This window comes from Pseudovirgaria hyperparasitica (genome assembly GCF_010093815.1).
Source record: "Pseudovirgaria hyperparasitica strain CBS 121739 unplaced genomic scaffold EJ05scaffold_9, whole genome shotgun sequence".
Classification (NCBI taxonomy): Eukaryota; Fungi; Ascomycota; class Dothideomycetes; order Acrospermales; family Acrospermaceae; genus Pseudovirgaria; species Pseudovirgaria hyperparasitica.
In genome coordinates this window covers 234,026-258,086 of record NW_022985557.1, presented here as the reverse complement: position 1 = coordinate 258,086, position 24,061 = coordinate 234,026, and the positions used below count along the sequence as shown (strand labels likewise).

Sequence of the window (24,061 nt, the reverse complement as noted above, 5' to 3'; positions counted from 1 at the left end):
CGCACCACGCCATGGATGTACTCTACTATGACTCTTGTTCTGCCTCGTAGGCTGTAACTGGCGCCTGAGGCATCGATTCATACCTTTGAGACATCGCGAGAATATCTTAGCGACAATAGGCAGAAGTATGTCAAGGCCCCTGTCGCTGATCCACACAACGCAAGGTCTATGGAGCATCGGCTGGGGTCGATCTCTTTCCAAATGTCCACGCTGCTTGATGCCTCCGTCGCGCTCGACACGCGTCTCGAACGGTACTAGCGCCAGGCCCCGAGATGGCTCACTCACTTCCATTATACATATCTTGCGTGTTTAAAAGCGGTCACGAATCTCCTTTACTGTCTCTTTAGATTTCCTTACTTACCTTTCCAAGTCGAGATATCTTTCATTGGTTCACTGTTCACTGTCTCCGGCATCAATCATTTCTACTCAGACCTCACCCCCTGCCATCACAGCCGACCAGACGCAATGGCTATAATGCATAAGCCACGTGAGCTTCCGGCTCTGCCAGCGCCGCACTCAGACTTCCTCTTCTATGTTGACAAAAACCCTGATGTCCCTATGATCAAGTTGCTCCAGCCGTACAAAGCGTACGACTCCGTTCTTCGAGAGATATTTGCCCAGGAGCCATCGCATCCCGCAATCAAAGACAACCATGTCAACGTCGTCCCCGTTTATACGGAGAAGAGAAGAGCAGACATAAAGATCCGTGCCCGTGATATTGCCAGGGAGTCCGAAAATGTCCGGCAGAAGTACATCATGCCACTTGCAGATGATCTTCGCAAACCGAGTGGAAGTCCTGCGCTGGTCGATAATCTCAAGGAATTCCAGACCAACTTTAACCTATTCTCGGAGAGCTCGCTGTCGGCTCTAGACTGGAATAATGTAGTAGCGGCAGGGAGCTCTGTGGTATCCTCGCTTCTGCCGGTTCCAGATGCGTATAGAGGCTCGAAGAGAGGCCTGAGGACGTACTATCATGAGCAACTGGCGCCCGCGTCTGACGTTGACTTGTTCTTGTATGATCTTACTGAATACCAAGCTGTTGAGAAGATCAAACAGATCGAGCAAAGTATTCGTGATTCTATCCTTGAAGAGACGAGTAAGTCGAGTCCCCTGTCTGAATCACTCAGCCCGCCAGTTTCGTGACTCCGTTTGTCGAACTGAATACGCTAATGACGACCACGAAGCCACTATACGAACCAAGAACGCCATCACAATCGTTTCTCGCTATCCAACGCGTCACGTCCAGATCGTGCTACGCATTTACAAGTCAATCGCCGAGATCTTGACGGGATTTGATGGTAAGTCATCGTACCCTTGATTAATCAGGTCAATAGCCGCTAACAGCTTGATAGTCGATTGCAGGTAAGTCAAAGTCCAACAAGCAATCTAACTAATAGGTATCAACACATATTGACATTGTTATAGCTGCGCTGCATACGACGGAAAACAGATATGGCTTGCGCCGAGGGCTGTTGCTGCGTATATCACGCAGACTAATCATATCGATATTTCTAGACGCTCGCCGTCTTATGAAAACCGACTTTCGAAATATTCACGTCGTGGATTTGAGATCATGTTTTCGGACCTCGACAGGCAACGCATTGACCCCGTACGTGACTTTCTTTAAAGCGAGTCTTTTAGCTTTATTTGAGCTGCTCAAGGACTAGATCCTTTGGCGAGGAGTTCTCTCCATCCGTTGCGATTCCGGCGAGCTCGAGTCAACCCTCCATTTCGCTGACATTTGCATACAGACTATATTCGAAAGGTCCTTTAAGCGTAGCGTTGGTTTAGCTCGCCTCTTGATACTTGAGAAACTGCCGAATTCCAGCGAACGTGATGCTTACATTGACCAGCGCCGCAGAGAGCGCGGGAGGCCTCAGATCAATCGCAACACCAGATTCAGATATACTATGCACGGCAATATCAAAGACCAGTATGACGATGAAGTGGCCGAATGGTTCGAACAGGATGAAGTCAGCAACTACCATACGTTTACGATTCCGTACGGGGAGAAATTTCACGCGAAGAAGATAGAGAAGTTGCTCTATACCAAAGACCTGCTTCTCAATGCTGAGTGGAACAAGAAGGACCGAGAGGTCAACTTGCATCGCCGTATGTAGTCTCAAACATCCGTACAATCTTGTTGCTGACACTTGGACAGACCCAGCGTTCGTCGGCTCGATCCATGACATCGTTGGCGACTGCTGTGGATGCTGTCCGAAGCCTGCGACCTTGGAAGAAGAAGAGGTTGCCCAAGAGGAGAGCAATATATACGTGTCTGGTGACATTGAGTTCATCAAAGATAACCCAGGACGACAGGCTATTGGAAGCTTCAATCCGATTACGAATACCGACTGGACTGAGATGGCCTATGTTGGCAATACCGCCCGCTTGTGTCAAGCGATCGTGGACTGCGACCTGGAGCATGTCCGGGATTGGTTGAAGCAGGAGGACGCTGACCCAAACAGACGCGATATTACTGGGCGAACTCCTCTTCACCTTGCATGTATGTTGTCGAGTCCCGAGATTGTGAAGTGTCTGGTCGACAACGGAGCGCGCATGATATCCAGACTTGCTGATGGCCGCACCGCACTCCATCTCGCGGCTGCCAGAGGCAATGCAGAGATCGTCAAGACCCTACTTCTTAGAAGCGAATTAAACGCAGAGGAAGAAGCAATTGGATCAGAGCAACGTCGTGCGGCAGCATTGAAAGCAAGAGTGACTGCTAAACTCGAGAAGGCCAGATCCGAGGATCCAGGAATGAGTGAGACCGAAGTCATAGATGACGACGAGGAAGATCTAGATACAGATGATGAGGATGAGATTTCACTCACTACTGGTTCATTCGTCAAAGTCAGACCAGATACTTCTAAAGTCGACAACTTGCTAGACGAGGAGAGCAGGGAGGACCCAGATATCTACAATGTGGACGTGCTCGCATGGGATTCGAATGCGTCGCCACTACACTTCGCAGTCATCGGTGGGCATGTCGAAGTTGTCAAAGAGCTTATTGGGTCATTCGGTGCTGACGTCCTCCTGCCTATCAAATTGCTCAACGACTACGACAGATCTCCAGAAGGTGCGATCCTGCTATTAGTCCTAGCATTGGCTTCTCCGAACCCCAAAGAGATGGCCACTGCGTTGATCAAACTAGGGGCTTCTGCAGCTCAGGCGGATCTAAATCAAGCAACATCATTGCATGCCTATTCCGTCAAACAGCCAGAGCTTCTGCAGGTCTTGTTCGATGAAGACGGGCCAGCCGTCTCACGTGCAATAAATCATCTTGCTGTGGAAGGGTCGACACGGAGCCCATCAGCTTATTCTCCACTCATGACCGCTATCATAGGTAAGAGCACCTTAGGTGCACTCAAATTACTTGCTGGGGGAGCGAATCCTCGCATCGAGTTTGCTGACTATATCAAATCTGTCATGCTGAAGTTCCAGGAAGTTGCAAATAGATCTAATGAGCAAAATATGGCGGATTATGGTCAATCTTTCTCGCAGCCAATCATCCAAGCAGTCCAGTCAGATCTACCAGAGATTGCTCTCGGGCTACTACGACATGGCGCGGATCCCAACACACCTACCCCCAGCGGCTACCTCGTGAAGGCCAATGACAAGTACAGAGACCATCGTAATGGGGAGACGGTCCTGGATCGCGTAAGACAAAGGTTAAAAGCTCTCAAGGGGTACGAAGAAGTAGCGCCAAACTGGAAACCTATCATGCCTGAGCCATACGAAGACGCGCGATATCTTGATAACCTGAAAGACGGTCCTTACCGCCTCTGGATGGCCAAACGTAAAATACAAAAGGCAAGAGAAGCCTACGACCGAGATCTCAGCGAGTGCCAAAGGAAGTTAACGGAATGGCATGATCGTCAAGGAGTCAGAGAGAAACAGGCCGCTATCGCCAAGATGATTGATGCTTTTGAGACTCTCGATGCCGAACTGGTGCGAAACGGCGCAAAGCAATTTTATGACTTGTATCCCAATATCAAGAAACCTCAGAAGCAATACAACTATTCCGATTCGGAACATACGTACGAGAATGCAGCCGCGTTTGAACTCAGGTTCACTTTCGATTTACCAGATCTCAACGACTCAACTAAAGAGGCTTATCTTGACCTGTAAGTTGAGGCTATTAAGAATAATCTCTGACGATAATGCTTACCTGGTCTACAGTTTCGATGCCGCTGCCATTGGCGATCTAGCTTGTATCAAGAAACTGACCCTGGCGGCTTGGGGTCCGAAGAAGGAGTTCCAACCTCTAAATATAGCCGTGACTGACAACTTAGGCTACAGCCCATTCTCACTGGCTTTCTTCCGTGGTCACTTTAGTACTGCCAAGGCAATTCTTGAAATCGCACGCGCTCAATACTCACCACGGGAAGTAGACGCCCGTGCTCGTTATAGTATGAATCCAGCAGATACTTGCGAAAACGAAGGCGAAAGTGATGACGACGAGATACAGATTTGTAAGTACACAGCCCGGTGTATCATCCACGCGTCTAATCGTTTTCTTTAGACTCTGAGATCGTTGACGAGCGCTTCACGGTCGATATAGTCCAGGAACTTGCGAATCAAGTCAAGAGTAATGTCGCACCAAATACAATGCTATTATGGAAATTTCCCTTGGGTTGTTTTGGGAACGACGGCAGTGATTTCTTGACCTATGCCAAGCTCAGAGATACTGATCCCGAAGACAATGACATAGTGGATATCATATCGCTCGCTGTGGAGGCCGATGACCTGGAATTGCTTGAGACCGCTTTCGAACTAGGGTCTGAGTTCAGTCCATCTTCTGGCTTGAAGATCGATGAATACCACTTTCTACGTGCCATATGGAAAGGACGAACTCGCCTGCTGTCCCATATGATAAGACAGACCGGTGTAGGTATTCCATTGGAAGTCATCGTAGATAAATCTGGTGTGCCATCCAAGGAGAAGCCGAAATACTACCAAGGACTCACCATTCATGGGAAGAAACGCAAAGACTGGGCAGATGCAGGCCGAAACATGAGCGTACGTCCTCAACACAAGGACTCGCCGCTTCTACTTGCTGCCTACCACTCGAATATCGATTCTGTGGAGTACTTTTCCAGTACGTCGCCCTTACGACATTATAACTACTATGCGGATGCGAATAAGGATGATAGTATGCTTCAGAGACTGGCACAAGCTCAGGGAGGTTTCGACAGAGCGATTTCGGATTGGCTAGACTCAAGAAGTAATCTTGTGCTCCATTGTGCTGTCATGGCAGAACCGTCAGAGGCGAGTGAGCAACTAGTGTCTTATCTTTTGAGACAGAATGCCGACTTGTTGGAGGTTCGATCGGTCGATGGATACACTCCGCTATCTTTGGCTTTCATGTTACAGCGGACCGCTATAGCGAAAGTTCTTGTCGCTGCTGGCGCTGACCAAAGTATCCGGGACTACAACGGTAGCAACCTGCTCCATCTATTACTTGCCGGGAATGGCTTCAGCATCTCTGCGTTCACTACTGGCTTCCAAGAGATGCTCAGTCTCATCGACAAGCGACTCCTCCCATCCATGCTGACCGAGCGGTCTAACATCGCTGACCCTGGCTCCCTGACTCCGCTTACGCTCTGGTTGTACAAGTGTAGTAATCTTCGAGAAACAAACGAACCCTTCGAACCTTACGTCCAGCCGATAGTCTCCCAGAGTAAGGACTGCATCACAGAAAACCACCTGATTCTCAACGCGCTGCTTGACCTCGCAGGGCCAGAAAACGAAGACCTCGGTATTCTCGATGGCTCAGGGAACTCTCCCGTGCACTTCGCCGTACGCAACCAGCTCCCAACCGTGCTGAAGATGATGTTCGCCCGTCGTCCCGATCTTCTGTACCGCGAGAACGCAACAGGCAGTACGCCTGTCGAGCTAGCACAAGACGCATGGTCCAGCTCTTGTTTTAAGAACACACAACTTCCCGAACAACATGCGTGGTCTATTCGCTACCTAAGAGTCTACGACGATCACGTCTCAGGGATCGAAACTGTGCCTCCCAAGTCTTTCCTCCCGGCGGTGAGAGACTCATATCCCACTCACCGTCGGAGAGGATGTATGCGCTGTGTCAGAAGCTCGCATCTAGGCCGCACAAGCGTAAGCTGGTGTCTCTTCTCGAGGCGAACGAGGTCGCAAGGCGAATTGCCGGGAAACATTCGAGTGGGCACCAGGGGCGTCGTGTGCGAAACAAGGGTAGAAGCGATTATGAGGAGAAGGCGGAGAATGATGTTGGGGAGATGGAGAGTGGTAAATGGAGAGCGGACGAGGTTAGTCGATGGGTCGGCATGGCGGCTTTGGGCGATGGGTTTGCCAGCAGTGATGTAGGAGCCGCATGCAAGAAGCTCGAGAGTCAGCTGAGTGCCCTGAGCTTGTAAACAAGCGAGATCACTAGAGAAAGGTAGAGATAGGAATCGGAAGGTAGCTTAGACAGGTGTGATATTGGCATTGTCTATTACAGTAGTCTACAGCTTATACTCGCTTATATCAGACGGGAAGTTTTATACGTCTTGTCAATCGAATTCTATCCCACAAGTCTCTTTATATGCTTTCCATCATTAACACTGATACTGGACTATGATTCAGTGTAAAGTCTATTACCACATTAGAGGTCCCAAAACGAAGAACACTTAGACCACTAATATAGACTATCTAGCTCTTGTCGAGGGACAATGCATTCATGAACATACCGTGCTCGGAGTTTGACTGGCAGCTTCAGCTTCAGGCGAGAAGACCGTCGGCTCTGTGGATGGATTTGGCCAGGCTGCTTCGAAACTGTCCCCACCCTTTATAATAGTCGACTAATCAGCGCAGGGGATTTGTTCTCGATGCCGGATGTAACAGAAAGTGACGTAGGAACTAATAAGCATGGATGTAGTAGGAACGCACAGAGTCACGAAGCTGAGCCTGTGAGTGCGAGCGAGGAAGGCCTCGTCTAGTGGAAGCCACTGCGATGCTATCTCCTGAACACATGGCCTGTTTGCCTATACGTACTGTCGACTCAGATGATATACCGCAAGTTTCTCTCTACATCTTCCAAATCATTCATATCAACCTGTACCCCGACCTCCGGCCTTCCATGTCGCCTATCACGCCTTCGATTCTCTCTCCACAACATGAAACTCAGCACTCCTGCAGACAACATGACAATGAAACTGAACGCACAGCCCACCCACATACCACGCCTGTAATACGGTGCCTCGCTCTTGGGAAACATATTCGTGCCCAGTACCGTCCCACACTGTCCCACTGTCTGTACGATCCACAGCCCGCCCGCACGTTTCGAGCTTGTCTCGTTGGTGTTCGCAGTCCATGTAAGTAGCATAGCCACGCTGACAAAGATCAGTACTGCAAGGAAAGTGGCCACATAGCGCGCTGCTGCTGTGGTTGCTGTGGCTAAAATCAACCATCCCACTGCCGACAGCAGCGCGAAAAAGAATACAAATGGACCTCGTAATCTGAGTTTGTCGGATACGATGGCGGTGACTATGATCATGATGAAACAGAGCGCATAGGGTGGTGCGGAAAACCCGTTCGACTCAATGCGGGAGAAGGAGCCGAATTCAGAAATTATGGTAGGGAGGAAGAGAGGTAGGCTGGCGAAAGAGACGTTGACGGAGAAGTTCATGAGCGCGAAGAGCCAGTCTGGAACAGTGTCAGTCGCGTGTTCATACGCTAAAGAAAAAGGCACACGCACTCTTATAGTCTTTGAATGCGTCGCCGAGTTGACTGAGGTTTAGACCCTCAGTCTTGAAGTCTCCGGGTTGGTTGTTTGCATATGCTTGCGCTATTTGCTTTTCGCGCTCATTTAGGAAGCGAGCTTTTGAGGGCGAGTCTGGGACGTAGAACCAGCAGACTATAGCCAGTAGAGCTGTTGGCGCACCCTCAATGATGAAGAGCAAGCGCCAGTTACTGATACCGGAATTTATGTTGCCTAAACCGAATGCCAGAGCCCCGCCGTAAGCATTTGCAAGTGCTGCACCGGAGAGAAAGAACCCAAAGCGCAGACCCAGCTATCATATATCAGCGTTGTCAAACAAATCAAAGCGCGGGGACTCACTGCTTCTCTCGGCCAGAAGTAGCTGAAATACAAACTCACGCCCGGCCCAAACATAGTCTCCGCCCACCCCAGAAAGAAACGACACACCACCAGCGCACCATATCCGAAGCACGCAGCCTGAAGCGTGCTCGCAATGCCCCAGAACGCAACAACAAACGCTACCCACTTATGTGCTTTGAAGATCTTCCATCCCAGCACATTGAATTGAAACACAATATACGCAATATAGAATGTGTTTCCAAGCCATTCATAGCGATTGCCAGAGACATCAATGTCCTCAGGAAGACCGACAAGACGAGCGTTTCCGAGATTTGAGCGGTCAAGTACAGAGAACGTATACAGGATGAAGAACAATGGGAGAAGGTAAAAGTCTAGCTTCCTGATAACACGGCGGAGTTCTTGGGGCGTAGCGTTTAGGAGATCGAGACCGTTGATATGGGTTGCTTTCGCTTCAATGTCTTTCGTCACTGGGTCTGTATCCTTGGATTGGGCAAGGTCAGGGATTTGGACGGCTGGATCGGTCTTGATGTCCATCGTGGTACTGGTGGCTGAACCGAGGATCTTGTGACAAGTACCGGTTGCTGGGCTGTCGAGTATGCTAGCGATTTTTGCAAAGCTGTAGCGGGCGCAATCTGATTGAGCTGCTGGGCGTGATGAGGATTCAGTGACCTTGGACGGGAGGCTACCATATCATCATTTAACAGGTCATTGACATAGTCAGTTCATGTATTAAGTACCACGCGTATTCCAACGGCATTCTACGCCGTGACTTGCTCGCATTTTTATACGGACTTACTAAACCGGATGCCGGTAGCGGCTCGCATCACAAATACGCGCATCTATACTGAATTCGCCGAGCTCGAGTGGAGTAAACTTCTATAGTGTGACACTAATAGTTCAGCGGGTTGTGGAGCACGTTGGATGTTCGCATAGTGCATTTGACGCGGCGGCATCATACCGAGCTTTCGCTATCTTAGCGAGCAGGCTTAGCTCACTATAGTTTCGATCACGGGGACAGAACTGCTGATATGAACGTTTCTCATCAGGAACACAATATATCGCGCGTAAAATACGAGATTCGAAGAGATTGGAGATGTCAAGAAATCGAGGACGAAGCTATGCATAATGAAAGAATGAGCGTCAAACTGGATAAGCGCATGGCCCGTGCCCACTTGGGTCCCTCGCTTAACCAAGGGACGACGACGCGAAGTCATTAACTTGACATCGTCTACTTGCGACCTGCGTTGATCAACTTCGAGACATCACCTTTTCGCCTCCTAGCCTCACCGTATTCTTAGCATTCATGGTTTCACTGCGGTCACTAGTCAGCAGCTATCAAAGTCCTGGATTGAGAGCTGGGCGAAGAGCGAATCGATTGATCAGCCCGTTCTCCGACATGCAAGTGTCGTTTCGCGCGCGGGCACCACACTGATCGTAAATTTCGACTGCAGCACTCGTCACTGAGAGTCAACAAGCAAATATGCGAACGGCATCAATGACTTCCTTATCAGATAATCATGCTTACGTCCGATATCACCACAATGTGTCAGGGCTATATGGGCCCTATAGTGACCAGGAATATATTGGACACGGCCAATCTCACCAAAACCAGATATCTTGTGTTGCACCCGCTGGTATGAAAGGCTGTATAGAGCGTTTTATCCTGAATAGGACGCATCCTCTGCTAACGTTCTGCAATTATAGACATTTAAAAGCTACCTCTCGTAATAGACTATTCGTGACCATTCCTCTAATACGCTTATCGGAGTTCAAATCTTGACGTCCAAGCAGCCAGCGTCGATTCACATCCCTAGTAGAACAATGTTCGATTATGTAATAGCTATGATCTTAGCCTCAGGCACCTCGTGAGCGCACCTGCGAGAGACTCGATATTACCAGATCGGCAAGATGCCGATGCTAGCTTCTCAGCATTCCTGACCCACACATCTTTGACCCGGCGTCCGGTTCCGGATCGCCTCTGACAGCATACCGGAATCTCATCCGTTACAGGAGCAGAGCTTTCTGATAGTCAGTATCAAAATGGGCAAGGCAGTGTTGGGAACATGGTTAAAAGGGGAGACATCGCATGACTGCGTCTAGACCAAATCGTATCACTAACAATGGCGTCAACAATCAACATCTTAACTCCCAATGCTATGCTTGGCTACGGCTATCGTCGTGATCATTTTTGGTATGGCGTTGATACATACTCACCTCACGCTATCATCGTGGACTCAGGCTCGACGGATGGTGGACCGTACAAGTTGGGGATGAATAGGATGACATGCGGAAGAGATGCATACGTACGGGACTTGACGCCAATACTCGAAGCTTGCTATTATCGAAAGATCCAGGTCTTGATCAGTTCCGCTGGAGGAGATGGCAGTAACAGTCATGTTGACGAACTTCTTGGCATTGTTAAGGAGATTCTTGTTGCGAACAACTTTTCTCTTCGGATTGCAACAATCAAGCAAGAGATATCGCGATCTTTTATCAAACAGAGGATCACGGATGGAAAATGCTCTCCATGCGGCCCGGTAGAGGACTTGACAACGGATGAAGTCGATGCAGCCGTAGAGATCGTTGCGCAGATGGGAGCCGAGCCGTAAGCGTCAAAATCACACAGCTGAGCGGCCGAGAACCTGCTGACCTCTCGAAGTTTTATGGAAGCCCTAAAGCTTAGTCCCGACATCATTATATCTGGACGGGCATATGATCCTGCCCCTTTCGCTGCCTTCTGCATGAACAATGGTATTGAGGCTCCTGTTGCATGGCACATGGGCAAGATTCTAGAATGCGGTGGAATCTGTGCAGTACCAAAAGGTCGGTCCATGATAGCAAAGATGAGTAAATCCTCCTTCGAGCTGATACCCTTGTCTCCATTGGAGCGGTGCACTCCTCTATCCGTAGCGGCGCATTCTCTATATGAAAAGACAAGACCAGATAGACTACCTGGTCCAGGTGGCGCTCTCATATTGGACAACGCTAGCTACATGCAACTTGAAGACGATAGAACCATCCGGGTCTCGGGATCTCGCTTCGTACCCACTCCTGTCTATCAAATAAAGCTCGAAGGAGTTCGCCAACTGGGTTATCGTACGATTTTCATCGGCGGAGTTCGGGATCCCATCTTGATCAGTCAGATCGATGACTACCTAGAAAAAGTCAGAGACTACTCGAAAGGCTTATTTCCTGAGCTTGATACATCCGAAAAATGCCGCCTCATCTATCACGTGTACGGAAAGAACGCAGTTATGGGTCCGCTCGAGAAGCAATGCACTCCAGATGTTCACGAGCTTGGTATCATGGGCGAAGTTGTTGCTGAAACACAAGAGCGATCGCACGCAATCGCCAACAACGTACGAACATCACTGTTGCATATGCCCTACGAGGGACAACTTGCGACAACCGGTAACTTTGCCTCTCCGCTATCACCCCACGAACAGGCCGCTGGTGGAGTGTTCAAATTCAACATATATCATCTTATTGATTTATCAGAGAATGAGCAGATTAGCTTGTTTCCTATATCGTTGCATGAGGTCAAGTCTGAAGGGAAAGCGAAGCCTGAACCAACGTGGTTGACGAATGATGAACTACTCGTTTTCAAAACCACAAAACCTGTAGCAATGTGTACGTCATTTAGCAGGTATTCTGTTTTCTATCTGCTAACGACTCCTAGCAAAGATTTCTGTACCCAAGATCGCAGCTCCGATGAAGCAGATCGCCAAAATCATTCGATCTAAAAACAGTGGACCGTTCGAGCTTACTCTGGACATCATGTTCGACCAACGTGAAGCCTTCGAGCGAGTGCGTAGAGCAGACGTATTGACGAACAGTGTCATCAGAGATCTATATCAAGTCAAAGACGAGCACATTATTACGAATATGTACTTCGAACCGGCACTGGCGTGGAAGTGTACCCTAAAGCGGCCATGGGCACAGGGAAGTGTGGGGGAGAGGGATACGTTAGGCACTCAGCAGCATGCGCCACTGTTGGATATTGTAGTGCCTGCATTGTAGCGGCCATACTGTTCAATGGAATTGTGGTGCAGAATCGACTTGGACATCAAGGGTTATTTGCTTAAGATTCCTTTGCCACCTCGTACCACCCTAGATGTAATACTCTCTTCTCCCTTGTTGCCATATCTAAATCTGTCGTTCTATCAACCTCAGAATCTTCCATATTAATCACCTTGACTATGTAGATGGTACATTGGCAACGAGCGCCGTGCTTCCAGCTGGCTGGCGACGGGCTGACCACCAGCGGCCAGAATCCGATTTCGATGGCTGCTAGGTGTGTACAATCTGGCGCATATACGCCCAGTATACCTCTCCGTACAGCTGCTTCACCGTTCGAAGGAAGCCGAACTCAGTGGTTGGTGAACTGCGTTAGGCACATTTCTGATAGTGTTTCAAAATGGCCTGGATTTGAATAGTCACAACATCGGGTTGTGTAACGAATAATGGAGCATGGCCTGTCGGGTCTCTCGCATTAGTGTCGGTCCTGGCGATTTGGAATTTTCATCATGCTGGACTGTGGCGCACAATAATATATGATTGGTATGTGAGCTATTTAGAGACTGAACTGTGCACGATATTGGTAGGATGTTCCTAGAGCGACCTTGATTGAAGCTCGGACCTTAAGAGGCTCCTCGGACTTGGATGAATATCGCTCGATGATGACATCCGGAATTTGGCGCAAGCACACAAACTAGATATGACGACCTAGTGAGTCAGTTTCCATAAATTTACAAAAGAATGCGCTCCATTGCAAACTCTGCAGGCGAAGTTATTGCCGCAATTACGTTGACCTTTCGTATGGGAAATAAGTTGCTAGTCTTGTTTCCTCCGCAATGAAATGTAAACTTGGATTATCTCGATAGAACGATGTCTTCGGTGAGAGACAAGACCTACGATGTTGCATTGATTATTTTAGGAGCATGGGTCAACTATATCGACACACATAATGTTACTGTGTCACACATGCGAGCCATCCTTGCGGGACAGCTCAGATTGCGCGACACTAAGTGAGGAGTACTATGTTGATCACCGTTGTATACTTGCAGATTTGCATGCGCAACTTACAAGGGCCAGATGAGATCTAAAAGGACTCTCGCGTCCCTCTCATTCATTGTCTTCTGACATCTGTCACCAGGTAATCATAACATTTGTATCTCTGATCGAGCGTCGTCAGTCAGGTAGCCAAAATGTTTTTCCAAATGCTTTTCCTCTGGCTCGGCAGTCTAGCGATCTCGGGCTATTTCATGCTCAGGTTCAAATACCCATCTGTCAAGGTACCAGCATGCCCCGACACATGTAAACTGGAATACAAGACAAGCGTTGGGTCTGAAGCCGCATTTCCACTCACTAAAGTCGACCTATGCTACGATGCTTCATCCGTAAATCTCAAATTTACCGCACACAATGAAACAAACTACTTTTTCAATTCATCATATGGTACCAACGATCCTATCAACAGATATGAAGTTATGGGGGCTCTCATCCGCAACGAGCACTATGACATCAGAAGATACCGAAAATTTGAGGTTGCGCCGAACAACGTAACGTCCCAGGCCTTCAATGTTGCTGATGAACACGACGTCGAGAAACATACTACGACTTACATTACCGGGGCCCAGAGGGACGGACTCATCTCGACGACAACGTTGAATCAACAGGAGAAAACATGGGTGTCGGATGTGAAAATCCCGCTTCCTCTTTTGGAGGTAAAAGATGGAGAAGGCAAAGGTACCAAGTGGCGTATGAATTTCTTTCGGACTGTGGTTGGGGAGAAGACATTTCCAAAACAGGAGTTCGGCACTTGGAGTCGGTCACGTGGGGCAAGCGACACTTATGTGCTCTCATCCTCTGGGAAGGTCAAATTTGTTTGAAAGAGCGAAAAGAGACTTGTGTGTTGGCGGGACCGTACAGAGTATATAAGGGTCTATATATTAGGGGATCTATGTATCACGGTATCCATGTACTAGAAGATCTATATTTCAGAGCTCATTAGTATTGAAGCTTTCCAAAATGTACCCTATAGGATTCTGTGTGAGCTCAAGAGCCGCTGTCAGTGTCAGTGAGTACCATTCTCACGCTAGTTTAATGCGAATATAAATAGAGTAAAGGTACGATTTGTCGTATTCCGACAAGTCTAGAGACCAAATTGTATGTTTATCCTGGTATGGTAGTGAGAGCTTGCGACGAGTGGTAGTGTTTCTTATACGAACAAACTTCGACGCATGCCAGCTTGAAAAGTCTCTTGGGTGTTTGCGCAAAGCAAGAAATCTACTCAAACTCTGTTGAGTAACACAATGTCAGACGCCAAAGATAAATTCGGTAAGCTTGACTTCTCCTTGCTATCTCGGCCCATTGGTCTGTAGTTAATGCCATGCGCCATATCCTCGCACCTGTCAAGGCCAATCCCCCTTCAACCCAGACACTATCACACCTAGTGACAACTAAAGCGAGCTGAAAGAGGAACGAGGATCAAAATGACTGTTATAAATACCGACAGTATCACTTTGACTACACTTGAGATCAGTCGGTAGACAAGTGTCACGAAGGCAAAAATCGTTTGAGTTGCATTAACAAAGAGCTCGTTTTCTGCCAAGATCTAACATGGTTGACAAACTGTGTATACACTTCCATTGATCATGGTAGTGTTGTATTGAGCACATCCGCTGCGCGAGATGTTATGATTGTTCGCACACAAGAGTTCGACCGGGAGCTCATGAGTTATTGGCGGTCTAAGGTTGGTGAGTTCGAAGGTCCCCTAGCCTCCAGGTCGGTTCAGTGTTCGAGTCTCGATTTGGTCGGAAGAAGTTATGAATTCAGGGAGTCTGTTCAAGTCGATTGAACTATTGTAAATAGGATCATTGACTATTTCAGGGGTATCGTCGGTCGATGACATTGCAGGGTGTGGTATAGGGAGAGGAGTCGGCTGTAACGTGAAAGTTAGGTGTGCATAGTACAGGAGAAATAGAAACTTCAAAGTGGCAAATTTGCCTACGTCATCGTTGAGTTAGGTTGGGAAGGTGGGTGTTATCATATTCGACACTGTTAAGATGAAGTGAATACCAGCCTGAGGCTTGGGACTGCTATTATCCAACGCCTCGAACAATGCCAGAGTAAGACAAACCATCAGCATGGCAAGGTCATCCTATTCTTACGCGTACTGTCATCGAGAATGATTGATGAGGCTAAAAAGAGCAATATGTTCCTTTAGTCATGAAATTAAAATTATCTGCACGTTTAGGTGTCTCTAATCCGCTGTACTGCGTATGCGCACCTGTGACCTTTTATAATCAGCTACCCTCAAGGTCTAAAGCACTATTATGTTACGAGCATAGCCCTTGTCCTGCTTGATCGATGATCATGTTTGTTACCAGAAACTGGAGCTTGAAGGCCGTAGTGTTTGAACCAGTTCGTAGAGAAGCAATTTTCGTGAAATGAGACGTTCACTCGATCTAAAATGTAAAGAGAGTGGTCGTTTGGGAATGGAGAGTGAACCATCAACCACATATTCACCCTTTATAATATTGTAAAAGTCTTGTACTTTCAGTCAGCGGCACTGATGGCTTAACTGCCTCCAACGCGCACCAAATCTCACCCAAAAAACCACGCTAATCCCAAGCGGAACGGTTTCTGCACGAGATCCCGGGTTCAACTCCCCCGGGCCCTGCAGTTTTGCTTTTGCTCTCTACACTGACGCTAGGCCGGATTAGGTGGGGTGAAAGTGAATACTTCTTCTGTATAGGGGTCGGACAGACTAGTCGGGTGAATACGTTTTGACTTACATGTCTTATATCGTTCTCAAACTACATTACCTTCCTATCAGGCAGGTCCTCAGACGATATGAGCTATTCATTTTTATTTCACGGTTTCATTGTCTGCTTCTGGGTTTGTCTAGCTTCTTAAGGTTTTTAACTCTGGATACATAGTGCGAAGAGACTAATGAATAACAATATTGCAATACTACTCGAAGTGCTCATCAAGCCATTGGAAGCTGTCTGGAATCATCTTGGTTGATGGGCTGATGTGCTTCGAGTGTGAGTACCTATGCAGCAGTTGGCAACGTTGCTCTATCCTGATCATAGATAGGGCATAGTATTGCCAGTCTGCGACGTTCCATTGCGACCCATGTCAGGATGATGTCTCTATGGCGGTAGCTGCCATCTCCAGCCATTCAGCCTAACAATAAAGTCATGTCTCATATTTCCAGTGTTCCCTCTCGACACTGTAATGATGAACTCATCCGACTGGAGCAAATCTGCCGTAATCTAGCAGGAATGTCTTCGGGATCTCGATATTGCTTGTGCGATAAAGAACTAGTCTTGTTCAAATACAAAGATTGTTTCACCTTGCGATGAATCGACCTTTCCGTATCGATTTAACAAGCATGAGGCGTCGTTAAAGAAGGCCGGTCGAGGTGTTCTAGATATCGCCTTTATGCTGGAAACTCCAAACCCAGTCAGAGTGATGAGGAATTTGAACATATCTGTACACCGGATGTGTATACACGAGTGTGTCATTGTCTACTCTGAACTACTGTGCCTCGATTCAAGGGTATGCCATTTTTCTGACTTTCGACTAAGCAACACTGGCAACAACCAAAGCCGCAACGCCCTCTTCTTCTGCTCGCACGTCGATCTTCATGGTAACACCAGTCTTAGCCGAGAATGCCATCCTGACCGTTGCTGCAACCTTACCGCCCAAGATCGTCTTACCGTATAGTTTGAGTGTATGTGTAGATGTGTTGAGTGCGATATCTGTGCCGTCCAACGGTTGGAGGGACAGAGACTTCGGAAGTTGTTCGGCAGCATCTGTGGAATACACTTCAGTATGTATAAACACTCTAGGATTGAGAAAGACTTACCGGCTAAGCTCTTGATGTTGCTCAATTGAAGAGTCTCTGTCGCAGTATCGCTGACACCAATAGAGTCCCAGATATTCTCGAAGCTTCCAGCATACGCAGGTACAATATAGTCCGCGCCGCTAAGGTCCAAGTCCTCCACCTGATATTCATCATCGTAACCGGTCTCTTCAGGCTCGTTCGTAGTAGGATCAATTTCTTTGCTTGTAAACTTGAGTACGTTGGTAAAGCTAGCTGCTAAAAATGGTGACTCTCCCTCAAGACGCTTGAAAGAAACGTAGACGGTTCCGGGTTCATCAGTGGCAAGTTTGAGAGCCGGAATAACAAATTCCTCGGCCAAAGAAACGTCTCCGTCTTCTTCTGAGGGCGTCGAGATGACGGTGACGTCGGTAAGGACGGTCTCGGGAAGTGTGTTCCTTATGTCGAATTGCAGTACAAGGTAGTCCTTGAAGATGTGCTTGATCGCCGTTACAACGTATTCGGTCTCTGACTCGGTCAACTCCACAGGCAAAGAAGACTTGAGCACACCGCCATATGCCGCAAGCTCCGGGATCTGTTGAAGTTGTTGCGCATACTTTTGGGCGGCGGCAGATGCAGCTGCAGCGCCTTCTGCACCTGACTTCGAGATTGGCTTGGGACCGGAGCTTGGGGCTTTGATAGTTGGTGTTGCTGTAGTGAGCTTCTTCGTTCGGTCTTCCGCGTCTGCTTGTTCGCGAGTAACAACAGGAACTTTCGAGAGATCGAACGGATTTTCGAAGTTATCCTTGCCCTCCGCAGTCACATACATGACCAGCTGATGCTCCAAGGTTGGTAGAGAGAACATGGAGTCTGTGTACTATTGTTAGTAGGTTCGTGCGCAAGACATCAGTACTGAGCTCACCATTGCGGACAAAAGATTCAGCAAGAGCGTCATCCTTCTGATCCATGAGACGAAGGTTTAAAGCAGCACGATCACGAACCTCGTCATCTGTGTCATCAAGACAGCGAGTAAGGAGAACATGAACGCTACTCTTAACCTCGGGATCTTTTTGGCCGACACCGAACTTAGCAAGTGCAGTGACGGCGGCAGCACGGACGATCGCGTTTTCCAGAACAACTCGATTGTAGATATACCGTATGTACTTCGTCGGGTGTGGCGTTCTCGGACCTTCCATACCAAGTAGGTGGAGTATTCGGACGGCAAGCTTGGTGAACTCGCAGTCCTCTATGAATTCACAGAGATGGGCCAACGCTGTACACTGTGTTCAGCCTGCTTCCGAACAAATGAGACCAACGTCAACTTACCGTCTTCTTTACTCTCCGGTACAAATTTGATCAAGTCAAACATGCTCTCTACGACTGCGCGTTTGAAATCATAACCTCCCTCATCTCTCAATATCCCACTGAGGAATGCAAGCATACCAGCTTGCTTGCTGGGAAATTTGAGACAAAGTGTCCTGATGGCCTCCACGATAGTGACCTTGAACTCGTCCGTGATTTCGGCCATGAATCCAGAAATCTGCTTCATTAATCGGTCGACACTAGTTTCATTGCCGGTCTTGAGGAGTGTTGTAATCGCAAAAGTTGCAATCGAGCGATTGCTGTTCGTGATCAAGGCTTCGATATCAGGGTTACATGATCGCACAGCATCTGGTTTGAACGAAGCGAAGTTATGCAGGATACGGATAGCGGCAAACTTGGTGACAGCTCGAGGTGATGTTAAGAATAGTTGCAGGACGTGAACAGCTTGCACAATTTCCGCGTCCGTAACGTCGCGCATATCGCAGATGGCCTTGGCTGCCTCGAAGTTGACCATCTCGCTTTTATGGCGTAGCCAGCCATCTAGCAGCTGCATCATGGGTTTTCGCAAGCCAGGATCTTCTTCTGCCAATTTGGCTGCTAGCCTCACCAACAGCATCGTAGCAGCAGGGCTCTTTACCACCCCCGCAGTGCTATACTGTTGGACCATCTTGACAAGCGCCATACGATCGTGTGAGCGCATTTGGTATAACAGGCCAATGGCGTGGTATTGTGTCATGAAATTTGTGTTAGATGCAGCAAGGGAATGCTGGTTACTAGATCCGAACCCTAGCGAGAAACCACTTGACGACTTGGACGCTGAAGCTGCTTCTTGCGTTTCGCTCTGCCATCTTCGCACGACATCGCGGGCAACTGGCAGGAGGTGGTATGAGGAGACTAGGGCTGCTGAAGATACTGAAGGTGTCTTGTCGACAATCGCTGTCTTGATCAAACGCTCGATAGCTTGTACTGTAGATGCCTATTCAATGTTAGTAGATTGTTTCATCTAACAAATTGTATTGTAGTGCTTACGTCGATAACGCGACACAATGCCCTAATGGCATTAGCTCTGTAAACGACGTCACTTCCTACTGCCGTATCTTTCATGATACTACTAGTGACCATGATAACATCTTCAGCTGTATGTGCCAACTCCTTTATGACCAGGTAGACCATCTGCCGTAAGCTTGCATCTTTGTTCTGAAATAACTTCGAAATGCCGAAGAAGAGAGATGTGGCCTCATTGGTAGGAAACTTTTCACCGGTGAACAGAAGAAGTGATATTTTGGTAAGTAGGATACGGCATTTTCGCGGTGATATGGGCGACGTATTGAATACTCGAGCTATTGTATGTGGTCAGCTAGCTAGACTCACAGACCGCGATGTGATTGACCTTCTTGGAAGACCGATGTACGATCGACTTTAACTATCGCTCCGTCTGCATCCTCATCTTTCTTGTTGTAGCTCATTATGCTCTGTGTATGATGTACTTCGGTAGTAAGATATTAGGCGGGAGTGGGCACGTCGCAGTGCCGAGTGTTGCAACGTTGCGTTTACGGGGGAGACTCCCGATAGTGTTCCAAGAACTTCAATGGAGCTGCGAGCCCGCTGGGTTGAGTCTTTCGGATGGAGTGTTAGAAGGTCAAGATCAACTGGCGCGGCGGAGCGGTCAGTTCGAAGTCGTGAAAGCGGTCGTCGCTGGGCTGGACCCTAGGTTAGAGGGATGTCGAAATTCAGACGGCGGTGATCCTTGGCGTCCCGCCCACTCCCACTCTAAGATAGGTCAGCTAGCTGTGAAGGTCGATGGATGCCTCTAACAATGGTGGGCAGGACGACCAGAATTTCAAGAAGCGAGAGATTGCACCTTACTTTCTACTAATTGGGTGTCAGGCTCGTCTCAATCAGTTTCGGTACCAGATCTTGCTGCCTGCGCAAAAGGTTCTGCCCAAATACCCGCAAAACGTCACTGATTTCCGTGTGCTCCGAGCTCTGACACTCCTCACTTCCACCATTCTCTATCTGCGTATCGGAATAAACGGTCGATACAAATTTCTTGGATCAAGAAGGTCAAACTGAGACTACGAATGATCGCGTTGTTCTGATCTAAAGTCCGACCACGGAGACTGCCCCGCGGCAGTCATTGAATTCTGTTCAGAATGAACATTCCAGACATGCCCGTCCAGGTTCCTGTCGATGATCCGAATGCCGACACGGAATGGTATACTATATGCTCTTTCAAGAAGTGTATGGTACTAATCAAGCTTCATAGGAACGACATCCTTAGGAAACATAAGATCATACCAGAAAAACCACCATCGCCAACGCCGATGATAGAAGAGGCATTACAAGAGGGTCGGAGACTAGCACATGAGAATCGGCTGGAAAGTAAGGACCTCGATGAGCTTGCAGCACTCGAAGATGAAGAGGATGAGGAGTTTCTTGAATCATATAGGTACGGGATGTTCCTATCTCTTGCGCACACATAGGCGAACTGACCGCCTGCGAGCTACTTGTGATGATATTGACGGAAACAGGCTGAAGAGAATGACCGAGCTTGCTACCATTACAGCTGCATCTGTCTTCAACCAAGTATACCAGCTGCAGAAGCCGGACTATTCAAGCGATGTCACCGAAGCCTCAAACAAAGCCTACGTTCTGGTACTGCTGACATCCTCTCATGGAACCAATACGGAGTCGAGAGTACTCATAGAAATTTGGCGAGATCTTGCACGTCGATTCGGAGACGTGAAATTCTGTCAGATTCAAGGGGACCTCTGCATTGAGGGGTACCCAGAGAGGAACACACCCACGATTCTCATATACAAAGATGGCGATATTAAGAAGCAATTGGTAACGTTGAAAGATTTGAAAGGGCCTAGGACTTCCACTGGAGGTAAGTCTCTGAAATTAAAACCACCTGTGTTTCATTTTCCCCCAATACGTGAATCGTCCTCAGCGTGTCTTATATCAGATAATGATACCGAACCTGAAACAATTGTTGTCGCACGGTAGCATTTGGGCAATTGTGTTCTTCTCCTTTGATCGTTGCAAACTTCCTCCCGCTAATATGATCCTTGAAATCAGATCTCGAAAGGTTACTGGTCGAAATAGGCGCTGTGAATCCATCGGACAGTCGACTCCAAAATCGTCCTGGCGCCGAATCTGCCCAAAACGATTATCCACGATCAAGTATCAGACATGGAACGATTGGCAAAGATCAAGACGACGAAGATAGCGATTGGGACTGAAGCAGGTCGCACTAGAGTTCTTTAGATGAGGCTTTGTCCTCCTCTAACAGCTGGAGTGGGCACCCATTAGCCCTGACACACGCAGCACCGCGGACCGCCCATGGTATGTGCGTAAGGATAACCACTCGGCTTCTGCACGTGTTGGGATGGAGACCCTTATCTGCGTGAAGTAAGGCGGATGCCTGACACAAATAGGATAACAAGTCCGCCATCTCGTCAGTGTACGACATGATTTATGCACTACTACTACTACCCCGTCGAAGATTAATCTGCTCCACGGAGAAATATCCAACTTCATCCTACCATATCTTGCATCATTGTAGCCGACCAAGAAGCTTCCACGACCAAAGCTTGTAGATCCTTTTCAGCATGTGTGTTGGACAGACCATTCATATTACATGTCATGCGATGGTAGTAACATCTGGTAAATGGCACATTAGCCAGAAAATTCCTAGCAGAAACCAATGAACAGCTCACACATCACTCCTAGGGCAATCCTTTCAAGGTCTCAAGCATAGATTGTAACAACCATGGGCACATGCCGTTACAGCTCGCCTGCAGAAAAGCGGTGACCTGCACCTGATGTCTGCATGGGAGCAGTTTATATAATCAAGTGACTGAGCCAATGATAGAGCTCACTGTGAAGCGACCCAGATTATGTTGCTGACATAAAAGAGCACATACAATTTTTGCAGTGCTGACTTGACTAATTTCAGAATGCGTCCGGTCTTCTGTCCTGTGGGGCGGACACTACACAGCTTGTTGTGGCGGCCTTGCAGCCCGCCGACCCCCCCCCCTTTGGGGACCCCCCCTTTCTGGAATGCATCACCGACGCCACGCAGTAAGCCTTGCCACATATGGCTCCTCAATCGATCCTACCTGACAGATTAGAAGCACTCTTGTTCACTCTAAATCCTTTAGGCTGTTGGTCGACTTCGTGTCAATTCTGTTCTATTCTTGCTTTCTATCGTTTGGTTCCTCACTGATACCTATCCAATCGTCGCAATCAGCAACTTCCTCGGAGCTGGAAGTACAAACCTCGCATTCCAATTACCGTAAACGAGGACTCTCAGTCTATGCGTGTCTTTTTACCCTCGCTTGCACACATCGTCTCAAAGACATGGCCGACTGGATGCTGAGCTTTCCTCGATGTCGTCAACCGCGTTTCACAGCAAGCCCCAGCCCGTTCAAAGCTGGACGATGATAGGAGACATACTCGGCACATATAGTAGCCTGAGCACTATACTACTGGATCTCTCTATGGCTTTCAAAATCACGAATCTCTATCCCTACGCGGGATACTGGTAGAAAACTATGAGCGTTCGAATTAACATAGCCCCGACACTATTCAACACAAACTCTCGAATTGGCGACATCGTCGACCATCTAGACTGTCTTATACATCATGACAGGACCCGCCCTTGTGTCTCCTAAAACAAACTTGCCAACCTCTGCAGGTTGAGTTACTCATATGCCTGTCGCATACTGGTGCGCAGCCAAAGGGAACGAGATGTTTCATGAAGACGATATCAGGGCCATTGACAACGTTAGTTGGCATCAATGTGATAACTGGCAAGGACTCCTCTGGAACCCATATCCACCTTGCAGGTCACGTCTTGATAGGACGCGTGTGGCGTTCAAATTTCTAGCCACCAGTCATGGTGTTATACTGATGCAGAATGAGAAGACGAGATTATGGTCAGTGCTTTCCCCGAAGAACAAATATGTCGGCTATACTTCTGATCGACCTCGTGAAGCATCAACGCGCTCTAGGAGGGAAGCGGGAGAACTATGATGTGCCGTTGCGGGTCCACTCTTACAAACCTTGGCAAGCAGTCTACAGGACGTAAAGGATTCGTCGCCCGATATTTGGGATCGCGCTGTATGACTGGCGACGGTAGGTCTTATATCACTTCTTTCTACTGTTCCATGGCTCGGTACGATCCGGACCTGGTGCCTTTATGAAGTTGAAGGCTCCACCAGCCATGCCAGTGAAGTTGCTTTGGCTTCGCCCCATCCCAAATATAGAATAATCTCATCATTAGAAGTTTGATGCATGCTCATGCTGATGTGTGAGTCAAGCAAGCCACCGCTAAATCTTGAAAACAGTTTGAAGAGAGGGAATATAAAGCATGTCGGTTTTCAGTAGCACCAAAAACACCCAACACACCGGACCGCGGCAAAATCCGCCTCCAAAAGCCGCTCTGCGGAGTAATGTCCATATTCGGGCGCATGTCTCACTCCCGGCCCGTCTCCCTTTTGCCTTGTATTATCAGGTAGAAGTTGGAGATGCACAGACACCAACATTGTTGACTACAGTCTGCCTGAATGGACAGCAATGAAATGTTCGACTTTGCTGTCGCTCGAGCTGCGATTTACGTAGTGTGTTGCAGCTTGCGTCGGTATCTGTGAACGGAAGCGCGGTTCGACCATGATTTAACCTTCTGATTGTTGCAGAGTGGCGTAGCTAGGGGTTCCGGCTTCCAGGCTAGGGTCAGGTGAGAGATATGTACGGTAGGATCGCTGCATCCTATGGCTAATAGGTAATGACGTAGCTTATAGGTCATGTCCAGCAGAAGA

General features: G+C 48.2%; 6 protein-coding genes across 6 annotated transcripts; 4 read left to right on the top strand and 2 right to left on the bottom strand.

Annotated features, from left to right (window-relative positions):
* Positions 1-465: 465 nt before the first annotated feature.
* EJ05DRAFT_486420 (ankyrin repeat protein) lies at positions 466-6,398 on the top strand (the record flags this gene model as incomplete). The annotated part of the gene is made up of 9 exons (XM_033745528.1): positions 466-1,096; positions 1,185-1,298; positions 1,353-1,362; positions 1,426-1,609; positions 1,752-2,112; positions 2,162-4,127; positions 4,183-4,475; positions 4,526-6,042; positions 6,096-6,398. 9 exons carry the CDS (start codon positions 466-468, stop codon positions 6,396-6,398), a joined length of 5,379 nt encoding a protein of 1,792 aa, XP_033599808.1.
* A 623-nt stretch (positions 6,399-7,021) lies between these two features.
* Positions 7,022-8,614, bottom strand: EJ05DRAFT_493186 (MFS transporter; the record flags this gene model as incomplete). The annotated part of the gene is made up of 3 exons (XM_033746097.1): positions 7,022-7,665; positions 7,718-8,033; positions 8,081-8,614. 3 exons carry the CDS (start codon positions 8,612-8,614, stop codon positions 7,022-7,024), a joined length of 1,494 nt encoding a protein of 497 aa, XP_033599807.1.
* Positions 8,615-10,013: 1,399 nt separating this feature from the next.
* On the top strand, positions 10,014-12,193 carry EJ05DRAFT_387571 (uncharacterized protein). Its single transcript, XM_033741291.1, has 3 exons — positions 10,014-10,685; positions 10,740-11,710; positions 11,760-12,193. The coding sequence occupies exons 1-3, from the start codon at positions 10,201-10,203 to the stop codon at positions 12,098-12,100; spliced, it is 1,797 nt and encodes a 598-aa protein (XP_033599806.1). The 5' UTR covers positions 10,014-10,200; the 3' UTR covers positions 12,101-12,193.
* Positions 12,194-13,286: 1,093 nt separating this feature from the next.
* EJ05DRAFT_529031 (uncharacterized protein) lies at positions 13,287-13,971 on the top strand (the record flags this gene model as incomplete). Its single annotated transcript, XM_033748923.1, has 1 exon — positions 13,287-13,971. A coding segment is annotated over one exon (685 nt), but the record flags the coding sequence as incomplete, so codon positions are not given.
* A 2,701-nt stretch (positions 13,972-16,672) lies between these two features.
* EJ05DRAFT_486416 (putative coatomer subunit gamma) lies at positions 16,673-19,702 on the bottom strand (the record flags this gene model as incomplete). The annotated part of the gene is made up of 6 exons (XM_033745527.1): positions 16,673-16,905; positions 16,959-17,783; positions 17,836-18,186; positions 18,240-19,212; positions 19,266-19,576; positions 19,612-19,702. 6 exons carry the CDS (start codon positions 19,700-19,702, stop codon positions 16,673-16,675), a joined length of 2,784 nt encoding a protein of 927 aa, XP_033599804.1.
* Positions 19,703-20,389: 687 nt separating this feature from the next.
* On the top strand, positions 20,390-21,947 carry EJ05DRAFT_529022 (thioredoxin-like protein; the record flags this gene model as incomplete). Its single annotated transcript, XM_033748922.1, has 4 exons — positions 20,390-20,451; positions 20,503-20,685; positions 20,720-21,126; positions 21,318-21,947. 4 exons carry the CDS (start codon positions 20,390-20,392, stop codon positions 21,479-21,481), a joined length of 816 nt encoding a protein of 271 aa, XP_033599803.1. The 3' UTR covers positions 21,482-21,947.
* Between the last annotated feature and the right edge of the window lie 2,114 nt (positions 21,948-24,061).